The 18817-nt window shown below is 53.1% G+C and overlaps 2 protein-coding genes across 8 annotated transcripts in view; both read right to left on the bottom strand.

Moving 5' to 3' along the window:
* Nucleotides 1-1593: 1593 nt before the first annotated feature.
* Ddost (dolichyl-diphosphooligosaccharide--protein glycosyltransferase non-catalytic subunit) lies at nucleotides 1594-8307 on the bottom strand. The gene is made up of 11 exons (XM_048443347.3): nucleotides 8086-8307; nucleotides 7854-7964; nucleotides 5692-5778; nucleotides 4866-4969; nucleotides 4658-4752; nucleotides 3999-4092; nucleotides 3588-3736; nucleotides 2996-3143; nucleotides 2390-2510; nucleotides 2186-2292; nucleotides 1594-2101 (listed from the first exon to the last, which is right to left on the bottom strand). Exons 1-11 carry the CDS (start codon nucleotides 8243-8245, stop codon nucleotides 1952-1954), a joined length of 1326 nt encoding a protein of 441 aa, XP_048299304.2. The 5' UTR covers nucleotides 8246-8307; the 3' UTR covers nucleotides 1594-1951.
* Nucleotides 8308-10281: 1974 nt separating this feature from the next.
* Kif17 (kinesin family member 17) overlaps nucleotides 10282-18817 on the bottom strand; it is a 36235-nt gene continuing 27699 nt past the window's right edge. For 2 of the 7 annotated variants that reach the window (XM_085690411.2, XM_048443343.3), the window contains 6 exons: nucleotides 17512-17729; nucleotides 16702-16933; nucleotides 16039-16297; nucleotides 14508-14578; nucleotides 13074-13194; nucleotides 10282-11290 (listed from right to left, as the gene is read on the bottom strand). In XM_085690411.2, the coding sequence (XP_085546537.1) occupies nucleotides 11112-11290; nucleotides 13074-13194; nucleotides 14508-14578; nucleotides 16039-16297; nucleotides 16702-16933; nucleotides 17512-17729 (1080 nt within the window). In that variant the 3' untranslated portion in view covers nucleotides 10282-11111. The remainder of the gene's footprint in view (nucleotides 11291-13073; nucleotides 13195-14507; nucleotides 14579-16038; nucleotides 16298-16701; nucleotides 16934-17511; nucleotides 17730-18817) is intronic. The other 5 variants (XM_048443346.3, XM_048443345.3, XM_048443344.3 and 2 more) reach the window with 5 other exon arrangements.

Raw genomic sequence — 18817 nt, forward strand, 5'->3', positions numbered from 1 at the left:
TCCTGATGTCATGATGGTGTGTGAAGGTCAAAGGAGGTGGCTTGGCTGGTGGGTGGGAGTCGGGACAAGCTGAAGTGGGGGGCTGGTCAGCCAAAGAGGAAGCCTTAGGTCTAGTAAATGGAAAATGACCTCAGACAGTTCAGGCTGTAGACATTCACTAGCTGTGCAGGTTTGAATAAATCCTATGGCCCATCCACTTAAGTTCTCCCATAGGATTAAGGCATCAGCCCAAATCAGGAGTTGGCAAGCTGTAGAAGGCCAGACAGGAAATCAAGTAGCTGTAATGACTCAATTGTCAGTGAGGCAAAAGGACGAACAGATACTGCAGAGGATCAACACTGAAATTTGGCTGTCAGTAAATTCTTCTCATTTTTTTCCCCAACCACTTAGAAATGCCAAAAACTGGCCAGGTGGTAGCGGTGCATACCTTTAATCCCAACACTTGGGAGGCAGAGGCAGGTGGATCTCTGTGTGTTCGAGGTCAGCTTGATCTACAGAGTGAGTTCCAGGACAGCCAGGACTGAACAGAGAAACCCTGTCTCAAAAAACAACAAAAACAAAAAAGAAATGCCAAAACCCATACTTAGTAGTGAGTGACAGGCAAGCATGGCTCACAGATGTGTTTCCCAGTCCCCGGCTAGATGCTGTCATAGTGCCTAACTCTTAAGAACGCTCACTGAACACTAAGACAAAGCATCCATGCGAAAGATAATGTGAGGCTGAGCCCTGTGCGCACACTGGAGGTAGTGTGTCCCCTACTAGGGGAAACCTCTTACTCAGTGCCACTGTTGACCAGAAAGCACCCCCTGCCCTTAGTGTCCTCAGTATAAACGGCTGTGCTGGTAGACAAAGACAGGCTGAGGGTGGGGTTAGACCTTCACTTCATCACTGAGATCCAAGATAAGGCAGCAGGTGACAGTTTGTGATATCTGTCCCTAGTACCAGTAATGTGCTATTTATCTGACAGAGGTGGCCACGGTGTGGCTTGGAATGTGCTGCCTAGGCTAAGGGCAACTTATGTGCAAGACATCTCACGTTCTGAGATCAGCAGGAAAAACCATCCTCTAATGGTGGGGTGTCTGCCAGGCTGACTTGAGGAACGCCTGGGCGTGTCCTTAGCAATCACCCAGTTGTGTCTGTATTTGCCCAGCACCACTGAACTGATCGTGCACCAGGAGCTAGCAGAGCCGCACATTAGCTGGATGGTTGTGTTTGGCCAGCGTTCCTTACAGGAGCCGTCAAATATTAAACGTACAATGCAGAGCAGAGTGTCATGTGCTGAACAGAGTTTCTGGCTTATCCAACAGTGCTTATCCCCCAAGAGGAAAGGTTCACGTACAATTTAATATGTGCTTGGTAAGAACACAGGTGTAGCCTAGCGCCAGTGAACATAAACTCAAGCTCTAGTTTGTTATGCTTATTGGGGTTTCCCTGAACGTATGATGTTCCACTTGAATGCATGGTGGCCTGGGATTAAAGGCGTACGCCACCACCGCGTGGCTCACCAGCAATTCTTAGTCCAGCACCGTGATTCTAGTTTCCACTGTGATTTCCAACCCCCCCTCTGAAGAGAGTTAGAAGACACACAGTCTCTGGTGTGTAATCCTGAGACAGCAGCCCTGCCATCGTGACATGTGGGGTCAGGGGATGGGTGAGGGCAGCAGTTCTCTTTATTTTAGAAATGGGGTGGCTGCACATATGAAAAATGCCAGAGTGATTCAAAGTGGGAAAATGTAGAAAAAAAAAAAGTTCCCCGCCCACCCCATAGTCATCATCACTCACTGAGTAAAGAAAGATGTCCCCCCCCCCCCCCGGCGCCCCATAGTCATCATCACTGAGGTAAGGCTGTGCCACTTTCCCATGGCCTTTTAAAAACAACGACAAAAGCCCAGCCCATCAGTTCCAGTGGCATCCTCTTGCTGTCTCTGCTGTATGGAGCCCCAGGTCCAGCTCAGTCAGACTTCTCCTTCTCCTTCATGTGTAAGAAGACGATGGTAAAGATGAAGAGCCCGGCCATCATGGAGAAGGCGCTGGCGTAGTAGGGGTAGGCGGAGGGGATGAAGCGCTCATACTGCGTGTGCTGCAGTGGCCTCACTGACACCTGGAATAGGACAGAGGTAGCAGGCCTTGGTGGGAGGCCTAAGGAGGACACCTACTGGCCAGAAACGGACTGCCTCCTGCTTACCTGGGTGGAGGAGTACAGGTGTGTGTAGCCTAGCCGATTGTAATCCACTTTAAACTGGAACACACCATACACATCAGGCAGCTTGAACTGGACACTGTACTTGCCACCTAGGGAAGCAGCAGGAGGGTTTCACTGAGGGATGTGTGTCCTGAAGCGGGCAGCTAGCTGCTCTGTGTGGCTTTCTCTGACAGGCATCACACTTACCTTTCCTCTTCAAGAAGGTCCTCACAAAGGGGTCAATGCGCACAAACTCCAGCTGAATGTCATCACCGTCAAAGGGGACCCACTTGCCATTGGAGAGCTGCTCAATCGTGATGCTATACTCCTGAGGTGAGAGGCTAGGTCAACTAGAAGGGCCAGCAGTTGGAGGGGCACCACTATCGAGAGACATGGCGGGACTCGAGTCTGCCCATAGTCACAGAGCACAGCTGATGGCTTCTCAGCAGGATCAGCATTGGCAGCCCCACTGCCTTCCCTGGGCCTAAGGTCCTTAGCAGAGTCCCCTCCATCCCGAGTGGGCAGGTACTGACAAATGTCCAGACTCTGACAGTGACCTACAAAGTCCAACGCCAAGTTCCACCTGCCATGTCACTTTTCTGGTCAGTCTGACCTCCTTGCCTCAGTGGAGCTGAGCTCCACTACATCTCCACCTCAGGGGCTTCAGTTAGCACTGGTGGCCGGCTCCATATCTCTGCTAACTCTTAGGGACAGAGTGAAGTACATATTCATCCTGGATACCCCTAAGGCTTCTGAGCTGATTCACCCTGGTCAAAACCTTAGGACCTGCCCACCAACCCCAGGAGTTCTTACCACCAGGTCGGTGACAGTGTAGGCATTCGGTGGGGCCGTTTCGCCCACCCGATGATGAGACACAGGCCCCACTCGGAGGACGCCCTCCTCCTTGAACACCCAGCGGGAGAGGGCCACAGCTAGCTCATAGTTGCCTGTCTGAGAATACCTGGAGGAGGGAAAGAGGCTGGGGTTGCAGCCCACTTCCTGCTGGGTGCCTAATGGAGACCACCCCTGCCCAGCAGGCCAGTGCACAGTAAGCGAGGATCCGAAAGCAGGCTGCACACACCTACTGGCCCGTGGCTAAAGGGAAAACTGAACAGCAGCTGCAGGCGGTTTGCTATGGCACCTGCACAATCAATCCCAGTTATTTTCGTGCTGGAGACTAAACAGGGACTTATGACTGTCAGGTGTGTGCTCCAGTCACAAGTCACATGATCTAGGCATGAAGGCGAGAGAGCTCCACACAAGCTACTACCACCCTGGTGAGCACGGGTGCCAATACCAGCAACACCACAGCAAAGCTGTGGATCACGCGAAGCTCTGGAGACACACACTTCAAAGGGCTTCCTCCTCCCGCACACAGACCCCATGTGCCAGGCTCTGGCATTACCTCTGGGCGCCGGCTGTGGCCTTCTGCACTGCCGAATTGAAGAAGGCATCGCTGAAGAAATCCAGGGAGCCACTGAAGATGACCCGGGCATTGTTCCTGGCCTGGAGTCCCGCAATCAGGAGAGTGTTCTTCCCCACTGCGTGGGGGTACTGGGGAGAGAAGCGGCAGTCACCTGAGCATCTCCAAAGTACCAGCAAAGCCAACACAGCAAGGAGACAGCAGGCTGGACACCTACATGACTATGTCCCCACGCCTACTTGAGGGAGAACCTAGGATCCCACAGTTTCCCCCTTGTCCTTGGTCCTAGCATCCCATCTCTCTCAGCAAAGCCCACTTCTCCTGCTTTGTCTGATTTTCAAATGAAGAGTGCTCGTGCCTGGCCCAGGAGCTGGAGGCTGCAGAGGCTCTCACCTGGGTAATGGGCTTATCTGGGAAGAAGGAGTAGGAGGTTGAAGAGCCTGTGAGGATGTCCAAAACCAATGGATTGTCAGGGTCTGCCACCATTCTGCAAGGAAGAGGAGAGAGAAGCCTAGTGCTGAGCAGGAAGCAGGTGTAGGACACGGGGTCCCAAGGAAAGGTGTAGGCCATCGCCCCCAAGGAAAAGCTCTTCCGTGTCTTCCCAGAGAGAGGTCAGCCCTTCTCTCCCCTTTCTCATCTGTTCCCCATCAACTTATTCAAAGACAGGGTCTCACTAGCTAGGCTGGCCTGGAGCCCCAATCCTCCTGCTTCAGCCTCCACATCTGGCCAGGAAAGATCCTTTCTCAACAGTCAAGCACTCAGGGTTCCTCTTGCTTATAGTAAAACTCACTGCTATCACCTGGGGGAACAAACATTCTCAACCCTGTATCTGGCTGGGCAGTGGTGGCACACACCTTTAATCTCAGCACTCAGAAGGCAGAGGCAAGAGGATCTGAGTTCAAGGCCAGCTTGGTCTACAGAGTGAGTTCCAGGTTAGCCAGAGCTACAGGGAGAAACACTGTCTTGAAAAACCAAACAAAATTAGCTTCATGTCCACTAACAGAAAGTGAGTCCCGATCCTCCAGGTCCCCCTGGTGTCCCTGCTCACTCACCCAACTCCTCGGAAGAGAATGGGGTTCAGAGATGACTTCCCAACGATGGTTGGGGCCTTCAGCAAGTTCTCAGTATCAGCCACAATAAGCGTATGCTGCAAAGGGGATAGGGAAACAGGGTCAAGAAGACGGTCCCAGGGCCAGAGAGTCCTCCCTGACTCCCACTTGGTCTCTAAGCGACAGCTGCTGAAGGGATGTGCCTGATTACCTGGCCAAGGTCCGAGACGTCATAATTGTGATGGTCAATGACAGCTGTCTTCTCCTCATCAAATTCAATCCCACACTCACTGCCCAGCTCCCGAAGAGGGTCACCTGCACAGACCCAAGAGATCGCCTGGCTGAACCCTGACCGGCAGGCCTGACAACACAGGTCACAGCTTCTTCAGACCTCACCCTCTTCTGGTCAGCTGCAGTGCCCAGCACCTGCATCAGGCAGGACATCAGCTCCAGGGCTGAGAAGATGCTAAGTGGACCTAAACAAGAGCTTTTCCTCTTCCCTCACAAACATAACGAGCTGGTTCTGCACAAACCCCCTTAACAAACTTAGCAAAGCCACAGTCAATGGTGGCGTTAACAGGTCTGAGTTGACCAGTCCTTGTCACCCAGAGAGGCACAGGGCTCAGAGGCTCTTGCGGCCAAGGAACGGGTCCTGGGCTGGTCGCTGCTGAAGCCGAGGGACCAACACATGAGCTGAGGATGTGATTCTCTCCCCGCTGCTGCAAAACTTACAAAACCAGAATCTGAACAAAATCCACCCACTGCCTCCCCTGACTTCCTCCTCCCATCAGAGCAGAGCCAACCAACAGAACACAACAAAGAAAATCTCGGGGAAGGTCAACAGGGCCCTCAACGACTCTGGTCACAGGACCGCACAGGAAGGACCCAGGGCCAGATAAGCCCTGTAGCTCCCTCACTGCCTCCTTGGTGGCTGGGGCTCACCTAGCCAATGCCACCTTGGCAGCTCCCACATATAAAGCTCTCTGAGCTCCGTGGAGAACTGCTGGAAAGCCCTGGAACTTCCTAGGCAGACTTACCAATGTCAGAACTGGCAGCCACCAAAACACTGCCACCACCATCGATGAAGGCGCTGATGGTCTCCACATTGATGTTGCCTCCAAAATCTGAAAGAAGGCCCCAGACACAGTGACCAGACAGTCCTGTCCCCACTCCCTGGCTACAGGACGGAGGTAGGGGACCCTCTAATGCAGCCATAGTTGATTTGAGTGGGTTCCCATGGATCCAGAAATGAGAGGCAATGTAAATCCACCACAGCTGCCGCACGGCACACACCTGTGTACTCAAAGGAACGCTCAAAGCATTGCCTTGGTCATTCAGGTGCAATTACCAAACACATCCTAGTGACATTTGTTGACATATTCCAAGCCACATCTATTCAACCTGAAATACTGCACTTTCTACCCACACTCCAGAGCAATGCTGTCCAAATGCTCACACGCCTCCAACACCCATGGCCTTTGCTATCACTGGCTCCGTGCCTGGGGTCACCTTACAGCAGTCTATTGATGTCACTCCCCCTGAGCTGTTTGAGAAGGCACTGCGGAACCCACAGGTGACACTGCCACTGACCGTAAGGCTCACTGGGCTGACACCAACCGGCTTCCTTGTTCACATTCCCCACAGCAGAACCATCCAGACCTTCCACATCACCCAAAGGGCTTGTGGGTTCCCAGCATTTGAAGGATGAAAGTCTACCTTGTGCTGTTCAGTTCATTAGTAACTAGCCACTGCTGCCACCAGCCTCCAAACTAGCACCAGGTGGGGCTTGAGCTCTAGAGTTATCGCCAGAGTGAGTCTGGCGTTCAACAAAGGACAATCCGCTTACCTGCGAACTATTTCTATGGACTGGGAAGAAAAAACAGGACAATGAGGGAAGGGAGTCATTGTGCCAAGGTTGGTGAGGAGAGCCTTCAACCAGAGACACATGAGAAGTTGGAAGGGTGGGTCGGACAGCAATAGCATGCAGGAAGAGCAAAGAGCTCACAGGCAGAGTAAACAACAGGTGTGACGTCTGCCAGGTAAGGTGAGCCTCAGGGCTGGACCAGAGACCAGCAGTGAGGCGGGGTGGTCAGCTATTGGAAGGCTTGGGCTGGTGGGGCCCACTGGAGAATTGTGAGGAGAATAACGTGACTTCCTTGGTTCCAAGGTAGAGGTGGGTACAAGTGGCCTCGGTGTCAGAAGGTACTATGAGGCCACACTGTGAAAATATTCCTAGACCAGAAGTATGTGATGGGGAGTTCTTCTAATGGGACCTGAAGGGAAACAGCAGGAGCTGGGGCAGAGGTGGGGGCATTCTGGACAGCTGGAAGAACCCACTCTTGTGTGAATTACAGAATACAAAGTAGTTGCCAGGGCAATAAAAGCCATCCATGTGTCAAAAACTGAAAGAAGGATGGCAGGGACCTCTTACCCCAGACAGGAACGACCTGAGTCTTTTGACACAAAAATGAAATGGAAAGACTATCTACCATGCTCACCAAAACAACAAGGCAAAAGAAACGGCCAAGGCTGGAAAGATGGCTCAGTGGTTAAAAGCACTGGCTGCTCTTTCAAAGAACAGGATTAAATTCCCAGCAGCTCACAAGTGCCTTCAATTTCAATGCCAAGGAAGCCATCACCTTCTTCTGGCCTCTGGAGGCATCAGGCATACACATGGCGAGACACACAAGCTGACCAAACACCCATACAAGCAAATAAGAAATACCCAAAGGAGCTGGAGATATCTAGCCAGATGAAGACAGGTGAGCAGGCTACAGCTATGTGAAAGCCACGCAGCTCCGCAGGATAAAAATGAGACCCCACCCCACCCCCATCATCTGCTCTTAGTCTAGGAACACCAGACTCTCAAGCCCGGGAGACTTGTAATCTTATGATCAACCACCTGCAGAAAGGCTTTTTACAGCAATCCGTGTTAATAACGGGGCAATTCTTTGTACACAAGCAAGTCAAATCAGGAGCTTCTTTATCAGAGTCTTTGTTCGACAAAACCTCCTTCCCCATACAGCGTCTATCTTTTTGAAAGATAACGGCTCCAAGGCCCAGGCTGGAATTAACATTTTCCTCTCCTGAGTTTCAAAACTCATCCCGAGACCCGGAACATGCCCAGGAACCACAAGAAGACAACGGAATCCTGCACCTCGAATCCCAGCCAGTCCTGGGGGCGCCGCGCCGCCCTTACCTTCCACGGAGGGGGAGAAGATGATGAGGTTGTCATAGAGGAACTCTCCGTACTTAATGAGGGACAAGCTAGGGTCATCTGCGGTCTTGAAGGTGAGCTCAAAGGCCCGGTCTGGAGAAGAAAAGAAGGAGTTAGAGCAGATGGTCAGCAGAGGAACCCTGGCTGCTCCGGCGGAGGGTGCAGCTACCCCAGGGCTTCCCAACCCCGGCCATGCCCTCGCCGCGGCGCTCACCCTTCAGGCTGCGGAAGAACATCGAGTGCGTGTCCCGCACGTTGAGGTTGTCCAGCAGCACGAGGGTTCGGGGGCCGCTGGCACAGACGCAGGAGAGCGCAGCCAGCAGCAACCCACAGAGGGGCCAGGCACGAGTGGCGAGGCGGGGATCCATCTTCATCTTCCAGTCGGAGAGGCGAGCACCTGGACACCGGAAGTGTCCTTCGTGGCCGCCCAATGGCCGCTCGAGGCGCTGGAGTATCACCTAGAAGTGGTCCGGGTACTCTGTGGCCCCGCGGCCCATTCCGCGGCGGGGACGGACTGAGAAACGGTGAACGCCGCCGGAAGTGCCCCATCGGAGGTTCATCCTCTGCACTTTATTGGAGGAATGTGCTTGAGGCTCCCCCTCCCCCAGGATAGATGACCAATCCAAGAGAGACAGCTCCGTAGCGGCGGCCAATCAACAAAGCCGGGCGCCCTTCGGCTTCTCCCGTACCGGCTCCCGCCGTGGGTCTCAAATCCACCTAGTGCTGAGGGTCTCTAGGGTTTACGTTTCTTTCATAGGCTGTTGTTCCTGGTCCCCTTGGACACGATTGTCGCCACTTGGACGAGATCGGGTCGGGGATGTCACCTCCTCGTCCGTCACTGGTCTAGAGGGCTAGGAAGCAGGCCCTTCCCTAGAGGGAGCAATGGGGTGGGACGTAGGCTCCTGGCCTCGCCCCAAACACAAGGGATGGCACAGGTCTAAAGGCTAAAAGGCTTGTCACACCCAGAATTGGTGGCCCATGCCTTTAATCCCAGCTCTCAAGTGAGAGGCAAAGGCAGGCGAATATTTGTGACTTTGAGGCCAGGCTGTCCTACGTAGCGAGTTCAGGCCTGTCAGGAAAAGGGAGAACCGACTCCTACAAATTGTCTTCTGACTTACACACGGACACCAAGCCAAGACAAAAATAAAATTTAAAGGGCGAGGACTGTAATTCAGTGGGTAAAATGCTTACCTAGCATGCATGAAGGCCTGGGTTTGACCACCAATATATAAAACCAGGCATGGTGGCCCGCCCACGCCTGTAATCTCAGCACTAAGCAGCAGAGTAATTAGTTCAAAGTCATCCTCAGCTACCTAGCAAGTTTAAGGCCAGCCTGGGCTCTATGAGACCCTGTGTCGATATAAATCGATCTTGATATAAAAATTTAAAAACAGGAAAAAGATTCTTGCTCCTCACTTCTCTGCAGCCCAAGCCCACCACCCGCTGACACTGACTCTAGGGGCGTGCCACTCACTGCTCAGGACACTTTTGGGTCTCCACCTCAGCTCATCTCCACACTGCCATTACCCTCTGCTCCCTGCTCTGAGCCCCACCAGCCTTTAGCACATACGCCCTGAGTGGCCCATCTCCTGCTTGCTGTTCTTTTTGCTTCCTCCACCAGAGGTGCCGGCCCTCCACAGGATCCTAGGAGAGATCTAGGATCTTCATCCCTGGGGTGGGTGGAGGGCGGAGCTCTGCTCCCATAGAAACCTGAGCAGCTTTCCCTGATTGGTTCCACTGCATTGGCCTTTGGTAGCCTCACCACAACCCTGGCTTCTGCAGTGAACTCCTTGGCCCAGGGGTAAAGCCTTGGGCCAACCACAGTAGCTGATATAAAATGAGGAGGGCGGCAGAATGAGGGGAACCGGGGCTAGCTCAGTGCTACCTTCTCTAGCCCTTCACAGAACACCATGAAGTGGGTGCTTCTCCAGTTGACAGAGGTGATGTCCCTGTTTGTGGGCCCACCCAAAGGGGAGGGCTGTCGTAGCCTCTGGATAGAAACAAATGACAACTGGATTCATTTCTGGCTATGTCGGGACACCCAGTTCCAGAGCAGGCCCCTGAAGACTACCTGGGCGGGAGAGGAGGTCACAGCACAGGCCGCACAAGCTTGAGTTCGCTCCCTAGTACCCACAGTGGAAGGAGGGGAGGCAGCCATTCCTGGGAGCCATTATCTCCCCTCCACATCCAAATATCATGACATGTGCTCCCTCAACCAGGCACACACAATATCGGGGGGATGCTTGGTGGTTGCCGACATAAAGAGGGCTGCTTAGTGGGTAGGGACACTTGCCGACAAGCCTGACAACCTAGAGTCCCTGAGACCCACATAGTGGAAGGAAGGAACTGACTTCCGCAGGTTGTCCTCTGACCCCCACATGCACCCCATGCCCCGCCACTAAATAATAAGTAAATAGACAAATAAATATTTAAAAAGAGAAGAAAAAGGCCCAGGCTGGGGAGATAGCTCAGTTGGTGAAGTGCTTGAGGTTGCTCTCGATCTCCACAGGCACGTGTGAGGGCACAAGTGTGTGTTGTGTACACTACAACCCAGGTCACTTCTGCCTCAGCAAGACATGGTTCTGTTTCTATAGTCACTTCTGCTGCTGGTGACAGAAGCCTTGGAGCTGCTGGCTTGCAGCCTGAGGCAGTGGTCAGGACAGTCACTCTCCAGGACAGCAAGGGATGAGGGCAGGAAGCACCAGAGGGTTGGGGAGGGGAGCTTATTCTAAAAGGCAGTTTATTGGGCAGCTTATTGTAAAGCACCTTCTTTGGGTTGTGGTCCAGCCAATAGGAGGCCAGACATAGTAGTTGGCTCCGGGTCTCCATCTGTGTCTCAGAGAGGCCTGAAGCTTAGTCAACCAGATGTTGAGCTTCATCCTCGTCCACAAGGCAGCTTCTGTGCTCAATGCTGAGGATGCTTGTAAGGCCCAGCGGCACCTGAGCCCATAGAGGTAGACCCACACCGGCCAGTGTAGGCTCTGCGGCAGGAAGTCAGTGGGGCCTTGCTGCTCTGCACAGCTGGAGCAGGCCTCTTCGGGGAAGGGTAGCCCAGCCTCCATAGAGCTCAGGCCCTGGGCCAAAGTGAGTTCTCGAGGGAACAGGGAAGGGAATGGGTCTTCCCAGGCTCAGATCCCCATAGGCTCGGGGACACTGTGGAGAGGAGGCCCATTTGAGGCTTCTTGGGGAGGACTTGGAAGTTTCTAGAAGCCAGAAGACAGGTAGCAGCAGGCAGCTGGATCACAGAGGCTCACCGCCAAAGCTGCTTTTGCTTTTCTTACGCTTGGCTTTGGCGAAGGGGATGTCGAGGGACTCCAGGCGGAAGGGCCGGGGCTGGGGCATCTCGGGGGTCTGGGTGGGCGGCATGGCAGAGTTGTTGCTGAGAGGCGAATTGAGCCCTGGGGGTGAGTTGTGATGTGCTGTGGACAAGAGGCAGGGACACCAGTGAGCCAGGACAGCAATCATGCAGAAGGCAGAGGTCTGGCAATCCTCACCCTGGGCCTGAGGCCCTGCTTCTGCAGCTAGGACCTCTCTGAGGCACTCTGCTGAGACGTCAGACCTAATATCCCTTCTGTGTCCAAAGGGTCCGGGTTAGAGGACTGGAATTTAAAATTCCCTAACTGAGGTTCCAGCCTGGTACCTAAGGCAGCTGAGCCTGGACACAGGTTCAGCCCAGCACTTGCTACCAGTGTCGGCTCTTAGGTCTCAGTTTCCTTATCTGTCACTTGGACAGGTCAGGCCCTCAATAAATTCTCATTTCTTCCCCCTCCCATCCCATCCCATCCCACCCCACTCTGCCTCTGCTTTAAGTTTAGAAATTGTAAAAAAAATGGGGTTGGAGAGATGGCTCAGTGGTTAAGAGCATTGCCTGCTCTTCCAAAGGTCCTGAGTTCAATTCCCGGCAACCACATGGTGACTCACAACTATCTGTAATGAGGTCTGGTGCCCTCTTCTGGCCTGCAGACATACACACAGACAGAATATTGTATACATAATAAATAAATAGATAGATAGATAAATATTTTTTTTAAAAAAGAAAGGAATTGTAAAAAATGTAATGTCATGGCTGGAGAGATGGCTCAGCAGTTAAGAGCACTGGCTGCTCTTCCAGAGGACTCAGGTTCAATTCCTAGAACCCACATGGCAGCTCACAGCTGTCTGTAACTCCTGTTCCAGGGGCTCTGATACCCCCATACAGACACACTTGCAGGCTAAACACCAATGTATATGAAATGAAATAAATAAATTACTTAAAAACTTTAATATCAGTTTTTAAGAATTATTTATTTAATACATGTGGGTGTTTTGCCTACGTGAATGTGCACTATGTGTGTGCAGTGCTCACAGAGGCCAGAAGAGGGCATTGGATCCCCTAGAACTGGAGTTACAGAAGGTTGTGAGTAGCCATAGTGCTGGGAACTAAAAACCCGGTCCTTCCTCTGCAAGAGCAGCCAGTGCACTCTCCACTGAGCCATCCCTCCAGCCCTATGGTTTGCTTTTAATGGATATATTACTGGAAGCCCTGTGGGTTCTGTTTTTTTTCCAAAATTCTATTACATTAATTGATTGATTGATTCCACAGTGCCTGTATGGAGGTCAGAGAACAAACCGCAGAAGCCATTCCTCTTCCTTTCACCACATGGGGCCTGAGGATCAAACTCGGGCTCTCGGGCTGGGTGGCAAGCACCTTTATCCTGCGAACCATCTCATCTTCCCGTTTTTAGTTTTAAGAGAGTGAAGTGATTTTTCCATTCTTGGAACTGTTTTGCCCTGAGGACCTTGCCATAACTGGTCTCAAACTCCCTTTGTATCCAAACGTGATCTTGAACTGCTGACCCCTCACCCCCACTTCCCAAGTGTGGGATGTCAGGCAAGTATCACAAGCCTGGTTTATGCAGTGCTGGGGATTGAACCCAGGGCTTTGTGCATACCAGGCAAGCACTCTGCGGACTGAGCCACGCTCCCAGCACTCCTCGGTTCTCTCAGGTAGTCATCATAGCAATGAACACTGACTGACATAATCACCTACTCTATGGTCCTATTTTCCCAGCTCATCTGCTCTGACTCTGAGAAGTGGGCGTCATGCTCCTCATTTTACAGCTGAGGAAACTGAGGCTGCCTAAGTCATCATCAAATTCATCCCCGTGGCATACTTCCCAGTGGGTGTGGAGGGGGGGAGGCCCCAGTGGGCAGGGCACTCACTCAGACTCTTCATGGGGTCCGTACTGAGAATCTGGCTGGCCCGCTTGGACCGGAAGTAGTTGCTAGCAATATTTTCACTGTCGCTTCGACTGAGCATCAGCTTATACCGGTCTTCCTCCTGCTGAGATTTCAGAGCCTCCTAAGTGACAGCCCCTTGTCTATGCAGCCACTGTGTGCCGTACCCTGGGCTCAGGAGCTTCTGGGCGTGCGCGGTACTATGCCATGCTGGGCATCTCCTGGGCTGTATCACTCACAGGACCAGGGTAGGGACCCTGGCAGCTTGGACCAGGGAGGTCACGGCCTCCTCTCACCTCCCTTGACATGGGGAAGGGGGCCCATGTTCCTTCCTACAGCATTACTAGGGGCAAGGGTGACAGATACTGTGTGGCCCAAATCCCTCCATGGATACACAATCCACAAAGCCTTGACTGTCAGCTCCCTTTGTGGCCAACACATCCTCACTGTCCCTCCCTGGGAAGGCTCTTTTTCACAACTGCTGAGATGGGCTTATTTTCCTCAGTCTGACTCTTTTGCACCGGAACTATTTCCTCCCAACCCAGTGGGGAGAAAAATCACAGGGCTATATGTAGGACCCAGATTTGCACCAATCACAGAGTTACGTCATCCTGAAGAGAGAGCAGGTGTGTGACCAGGGAGAGCCAATCTCAGCCTTTCCAAAAGCTTGGGTGTGTGATGGCTTCAGGCAGCAGTTCTCCGCCTTCATCTAGTTCATGCTGTGGTGACTCCCAACCATGAAATTATTTTTATTGCTACGTCGTAACTATAATTTTGTTTCTGTTATGAATCGTAATGCAATGCGGGGTCTCTGATATGTGACCTCCACATGGGTCACAGCCCACAGGTTGAGAACCATTGACTGAAGGGACGATATCTTTCTTCCTTTTGGATCTTAACTACCAGCAGTCACCGCTGCTTGCCTTTTCGTGGGGGAGAAAGCCTGAAGCTAGCTAGCTCAGAGGCAAGGATAAAGGGCAAAGCCAGGCACAGAACTCTGACTGAGCCCCAAGATTCAGCCATGCTTGAAACTGATCCACCTACATGGGTCAGTGAGGTCTCTATATTGTGTGTGACACCTGTCTCTTGGAACTAAAAGTGTTCGACGGAACTTCTCTGTAGTTCCAGGGTGAACATGTTTTAAGCGTTTTCTCTCTTAGGAAGTTAAGTCACCGAGGTAAACTGAGCCTTAGGTTAGCAGGAGGCACTGAAGGTGGTTACCACAGACTCTCCCTTTGGTTAGTACTTTTAAATGAGAGGCTACCTGAGGGTCCAGGTGCCTACCATAGTGGTAGAAAAGGGTCTAGGCTCAGCATCTAAGGAGCCTGAGGCTTCGCTGACTTGCAGCACTTAGTGGACAACCCCCCCCCCCATTCCCCAGCCCCACTCTCTATTCCTCCCTTCCACCTGGGGCCTCACCATGTGCGGTTCGCCGTTGTCCACTGCAGAGGTTTTGCGGGCTGGCTTGTTCTGTGGCCCGGTTGGAACTGCTATGAGAAAACAGAAACTGAGGAGCTAGGCAGAGAGTGCAGGAGGAGGAGCCCTGCCTGGGGCGGGGAGGGTCAGGCTGCCTGAAGGCTGGAAACAGGGAATGCTTCCCAGTTTTCCCCTGGGATGAGGAGGAAACAGACAGCAAGAGGACCCAGATACAGAATGCCCACATCGCTGGTCCAGGCTGGACACCAGGAGAGGAGGACTGGGAGAGGCTGCAGCTACCCAGAGCTCATGGGAAATGGAGCTTGCTGGAGTTTTAATTGACTGACTGGTGTCTATTGCTACCTGTCACTTCAGAGATGGAGGTGTAAATAAATGGTGACCAGGAAAAGGACTTCAGGGTGCCACTTAGGAAAGTAGACACACACACAGACACACACACAGACACATACACACACACACACACACACACAGAGAGGCACACACACACATGCATGTACAGAGACACATATGTCCACATGGTGGAAACAGATCCTCAGAAAATCTGACTTTACTCTGAGGCTCATCAGAACTGGATAGGTCCTTAAGGTCATCTGATTCAATTCTCCTCCTTTGTTAAGCTTGGAGAGGGACAGTGATCTCCACAAAATCACACAGGAAGTCAAGGGCCCAAGCACAGGCAGAACCATGAACAGCTGGTGTATATCCATGGTCTTAGCATAACTCACTGATCTGGTTGGAACTTGATCCTATAAGGCTCAGTTTAATTTTTCTTTGCTTTGGTTTTGTGGGCTTCACTTATTTGTTTCTTATTTCGTGCGTGCGAGGGTTTTGCCTGTATGCCTGCATTGCAGTATGTGCGTGCCCAGCGCCCACAAAGGCCAGAGGAGTTACTGCCAGTGGGAACTGCCAGATGTGTGTGCTGGAAGCCAAACTCTGGTCCTCCGTGAGAGCAGCATGTCCTCCTAACTACACAACCGAGCCAGCACTCCAGCCCGTTTTGCTTTGTTCTTGAGGCAGAGTCTCACAAATACCAAGCAGGCCTTGACCTTGCTGTGTAGTCAAGGAGATAATTGAACTGACCCTCCTGCCTCCACCTCCCAAATGCTGGGATGCTGGGCATGCACCACTATGCCCTGTTTTAATCCAGTTTTAATCACAAACCTTTGTGGGACTCAGGACGGAATGACAATAGTGACAGAACCAAGCTCCCCTCTGTGCCAGGCAGAACTCTAAGGCATTTACATGTCTGAGCATACCACAGACCTCACGGCACCTTTAAGGAAGGCGCTGCCATTTATTCCCACGTCACAGACGACTGTACCACAGAGGTCACACAGCCCCCACCTGTCTGCCTCCAGAGCACACCACCTTCTCAGGGCCCCAGTGATTGGATCCTCAGGAATACCATGTCTGTTGCACCCACAGCTTGCAGGAAGAGGCCAGGCTTTGTCCCTCTGCAAGGTGGCCAGCTGTCAAAGAGACAGGGGAGGGTGGGGGCAGCCGAGTGCCTGACCTACTGGGAGGCTGGTTTTCAGGATGATGGGATCCGGGATCTTCCAGAAGCCGTTATCCTCATCCCAGCTCGACTCTCGCCTTATCTTCTCCAGGTTGCTATAGTTACAGTCCCTGCGAATGAGCGGCTGCACCTGCTCCAGGAGCTGCTGGAAGAGCATGGAGTCCCGCTCCTGCCTGCGGATGGTCGCCAGGTAGTCAATCTTCTCCAGCTGGAACTCGGACTGCAGATCCTTGATTTCTACCTCCGCGGCCCGGAGCTGAGCCAAGGACGGGTGACAAAGTGGTGAGCAGGGGGAGGCTGCTTAGCACCTGTCTGCCCGCTCGGTCCCCAAGCGACCCCTAGCAGCCACTTACCAACTGCTCGCTGGCCCTATTGACCGTGTCCAGTCCCCTGAGCCTTGACCCACCATTCACCCCCGCTCCCTTCCAGCATGTAATGAGTGCCTCCTGTGGCCACAATTCCACAAAACATTGGTCTCCAACCACACCTGTGGCCCCAGCCTCAGCCGCCATGCCCTATTCAGACATTCCTTCTGGAGCATAAGACACACAGCAGGCGCTTAATAAATGCTCCTATGGAGAATAGGGGTTGCCAGCTATTTGCAAGGCAGGTTTATGCCCAGCCGGGGCATGGGGCCAGGGGCCTGAGCCAGGGCCTCACCTTCTTCTGCATTTTCTCCAGCAGCTTGCTCTTGGCCCTCACTTCCTCCTGGATGGAGTCGTAGACGTTGAGCAGCACCCAGTCCCCGCTGTCCTCGTCCGAATTCTGCAGCGCGGCCACCAGCTGCTTCTTGCGCTCGTCCGCGTACCGCTTGCGCCGCTTGTGCTTCTCCTTCAGGTCCTTGTTCTTAGCCTGCTCACCCCCCACCACCTGCTGCTCCAGCAACTGCAAGCTGCAGCCGGGAGGGGGAAGCAAGCGTGACAGATCCTGCGGCTCTGCCAACGTCTGTCACCCACTCCCACACCACAACCCACTTCACAGAGTGGTAAACTGAGTAGCAAGGAGACAAGACTGCTGGGTTAACTGGGTGTCCCGAGGGCTGAGAGCTGAGCCACCACCACCCCCCATACTGATGGCGCCTGCCGCGGAGCAGGGGAGCAGGCTTTTATCTGTTATAGAACAAGTACATCCCAACAGGTGACAGAGCGGAAACTGGTGCCATTGTGGCTCTGGGTTAGAGCTGTGGCACCTCCCCGGCCTGCTGTGGCACCTCCCCGGCCTGCTGTGGCACCTCCCCGGCCTGCTGTGGCACCTCCCCGGCCTGCTGTGACACCTCCCCGGCCTGCTGTGGTACCTCCCTGGCCCCGCTGCCCCTCTTATGATAGAGGAGAAGCCTAGTGTGGTCTCAGTAGAGGTTGAGAAGTGGATCTCACCTCAGCCCAGCCTGGGCCCCAATTTCTCAACCCCCACCCTTGGAGAGGGTTCTTCCAGCCATACCCTAGGCTCCTGACCCCTGAACCTGCTGCTCACCGGGCCAGCACCTGCTGTTGATCCACAGGCTGCAGCTCCTCGGTCAACACCGCCACTTCCACACCCACGCTCTCCCTTCTCACGCTCGCCATGGCCAGCAAGGGCTGAGGCTGGGCCACCTCGGCCACCTGGGCCATGTGGGCTTCAGACTCCATCCACATGCCAGTCTCTGCCTCAGCCACCACCTCCTCAGCCACCTTCAGGCCTAGATCAGGCTCCTGAGCGCAGAGGGAAACAAGATGGGAGGAGACATGAAGGAACCTGCATGGTTCACCCCCTGCCACAGACACACAAGCTGAGCAACCCTAATTCCAAAGTCTAAAACTCAACGGGCACAGAAATCCGAAAAGCTCTGAGCTCCAGGGTGCTCCAGAAGTTTTACATGTCAGTGGCTGGGGAGATTGCTCAATGGTTAAAACCCTTGCAAGCATGAAGACTATAGTCCAGACCCCCAGAACCCACGTAAGGTCTGTGCAATTCCAACCTCAGAAGGTGAGAGTTAGGGAACCCCAGAGCAAGCTGGCTACTGAGACCAGCCATGTGGGTGAGCTCTAAGCCTGGTCGGGAGAACCCATCTCCGTGAACAAAGTGTCAGAGCCATCGAGGATGATTTCCAACACCAGCTTGGAGCCTCCGCATGCATGTGCACACATGTACACCCACAGACTTCGGCCCATACACATGCAAAACATGCACACAAAAATGGAAAAAAATGGTTCAGATGTCAGAATATGGATTTAAGATAATAGAGAACCAACCTATAGCCAGCTATGAAAAGTTTGCACTCAAATTAGTTCTTATTACAATTATCTTCACCAATACCCCAAAAGGGCTTCCAGGCTCCTCTCTTGAGCTTTCTAAATCAGTCACCAAGGCAGACAGGATAATTTCCTCAAAAATACACACCGACCATAGAGTCCCTCTCGTACGAGAACCTTCCATTGCTGCCCATGGAACTGATCCAGAGGAAACTCCAGTCCCCTCTCTGGCTGTTGCCTCTCCCCCATGTCTCTTCCTGGCACCCCACCTGTCCACCTTGGTGCCACCCCCCACCCTGAGGAGGTCCTCAGCATGAAATGCTCTTCCTGGCTTCTCCTCCTCAGTCTCACTCGTAGCTGGGGCCTTCCACAGTTTTGTCACCGACTGTCACATCCTGTCCTATGACCACGCCTAGAGGCTTGCAAGCTTAAGGCTGCTCTCCCTAAGTGTGAAGAAATTTAGAAGCCTCCTCTCTCAGGTCTGCTGCACTGTCCCAAGCAGAAGACAAAGGGTATCCAAATTGGGTGCCCCAGGGCTACAGGAGGCC

This window comes from Myodes glareolus, chromosome 6 (genome assembly GCF_982192425.1).
Source record: "Myodes glareolus chromosome 6, mMyoGla1.1, whole genome shotgun sequence".
NCBI classification, from domain to species: domain Eukaryota; kingdom Metazoa; phylum Chordata; class Mammalia; order Rodentia; family Cricetidae; genus Myodes; species Myodes glareolus.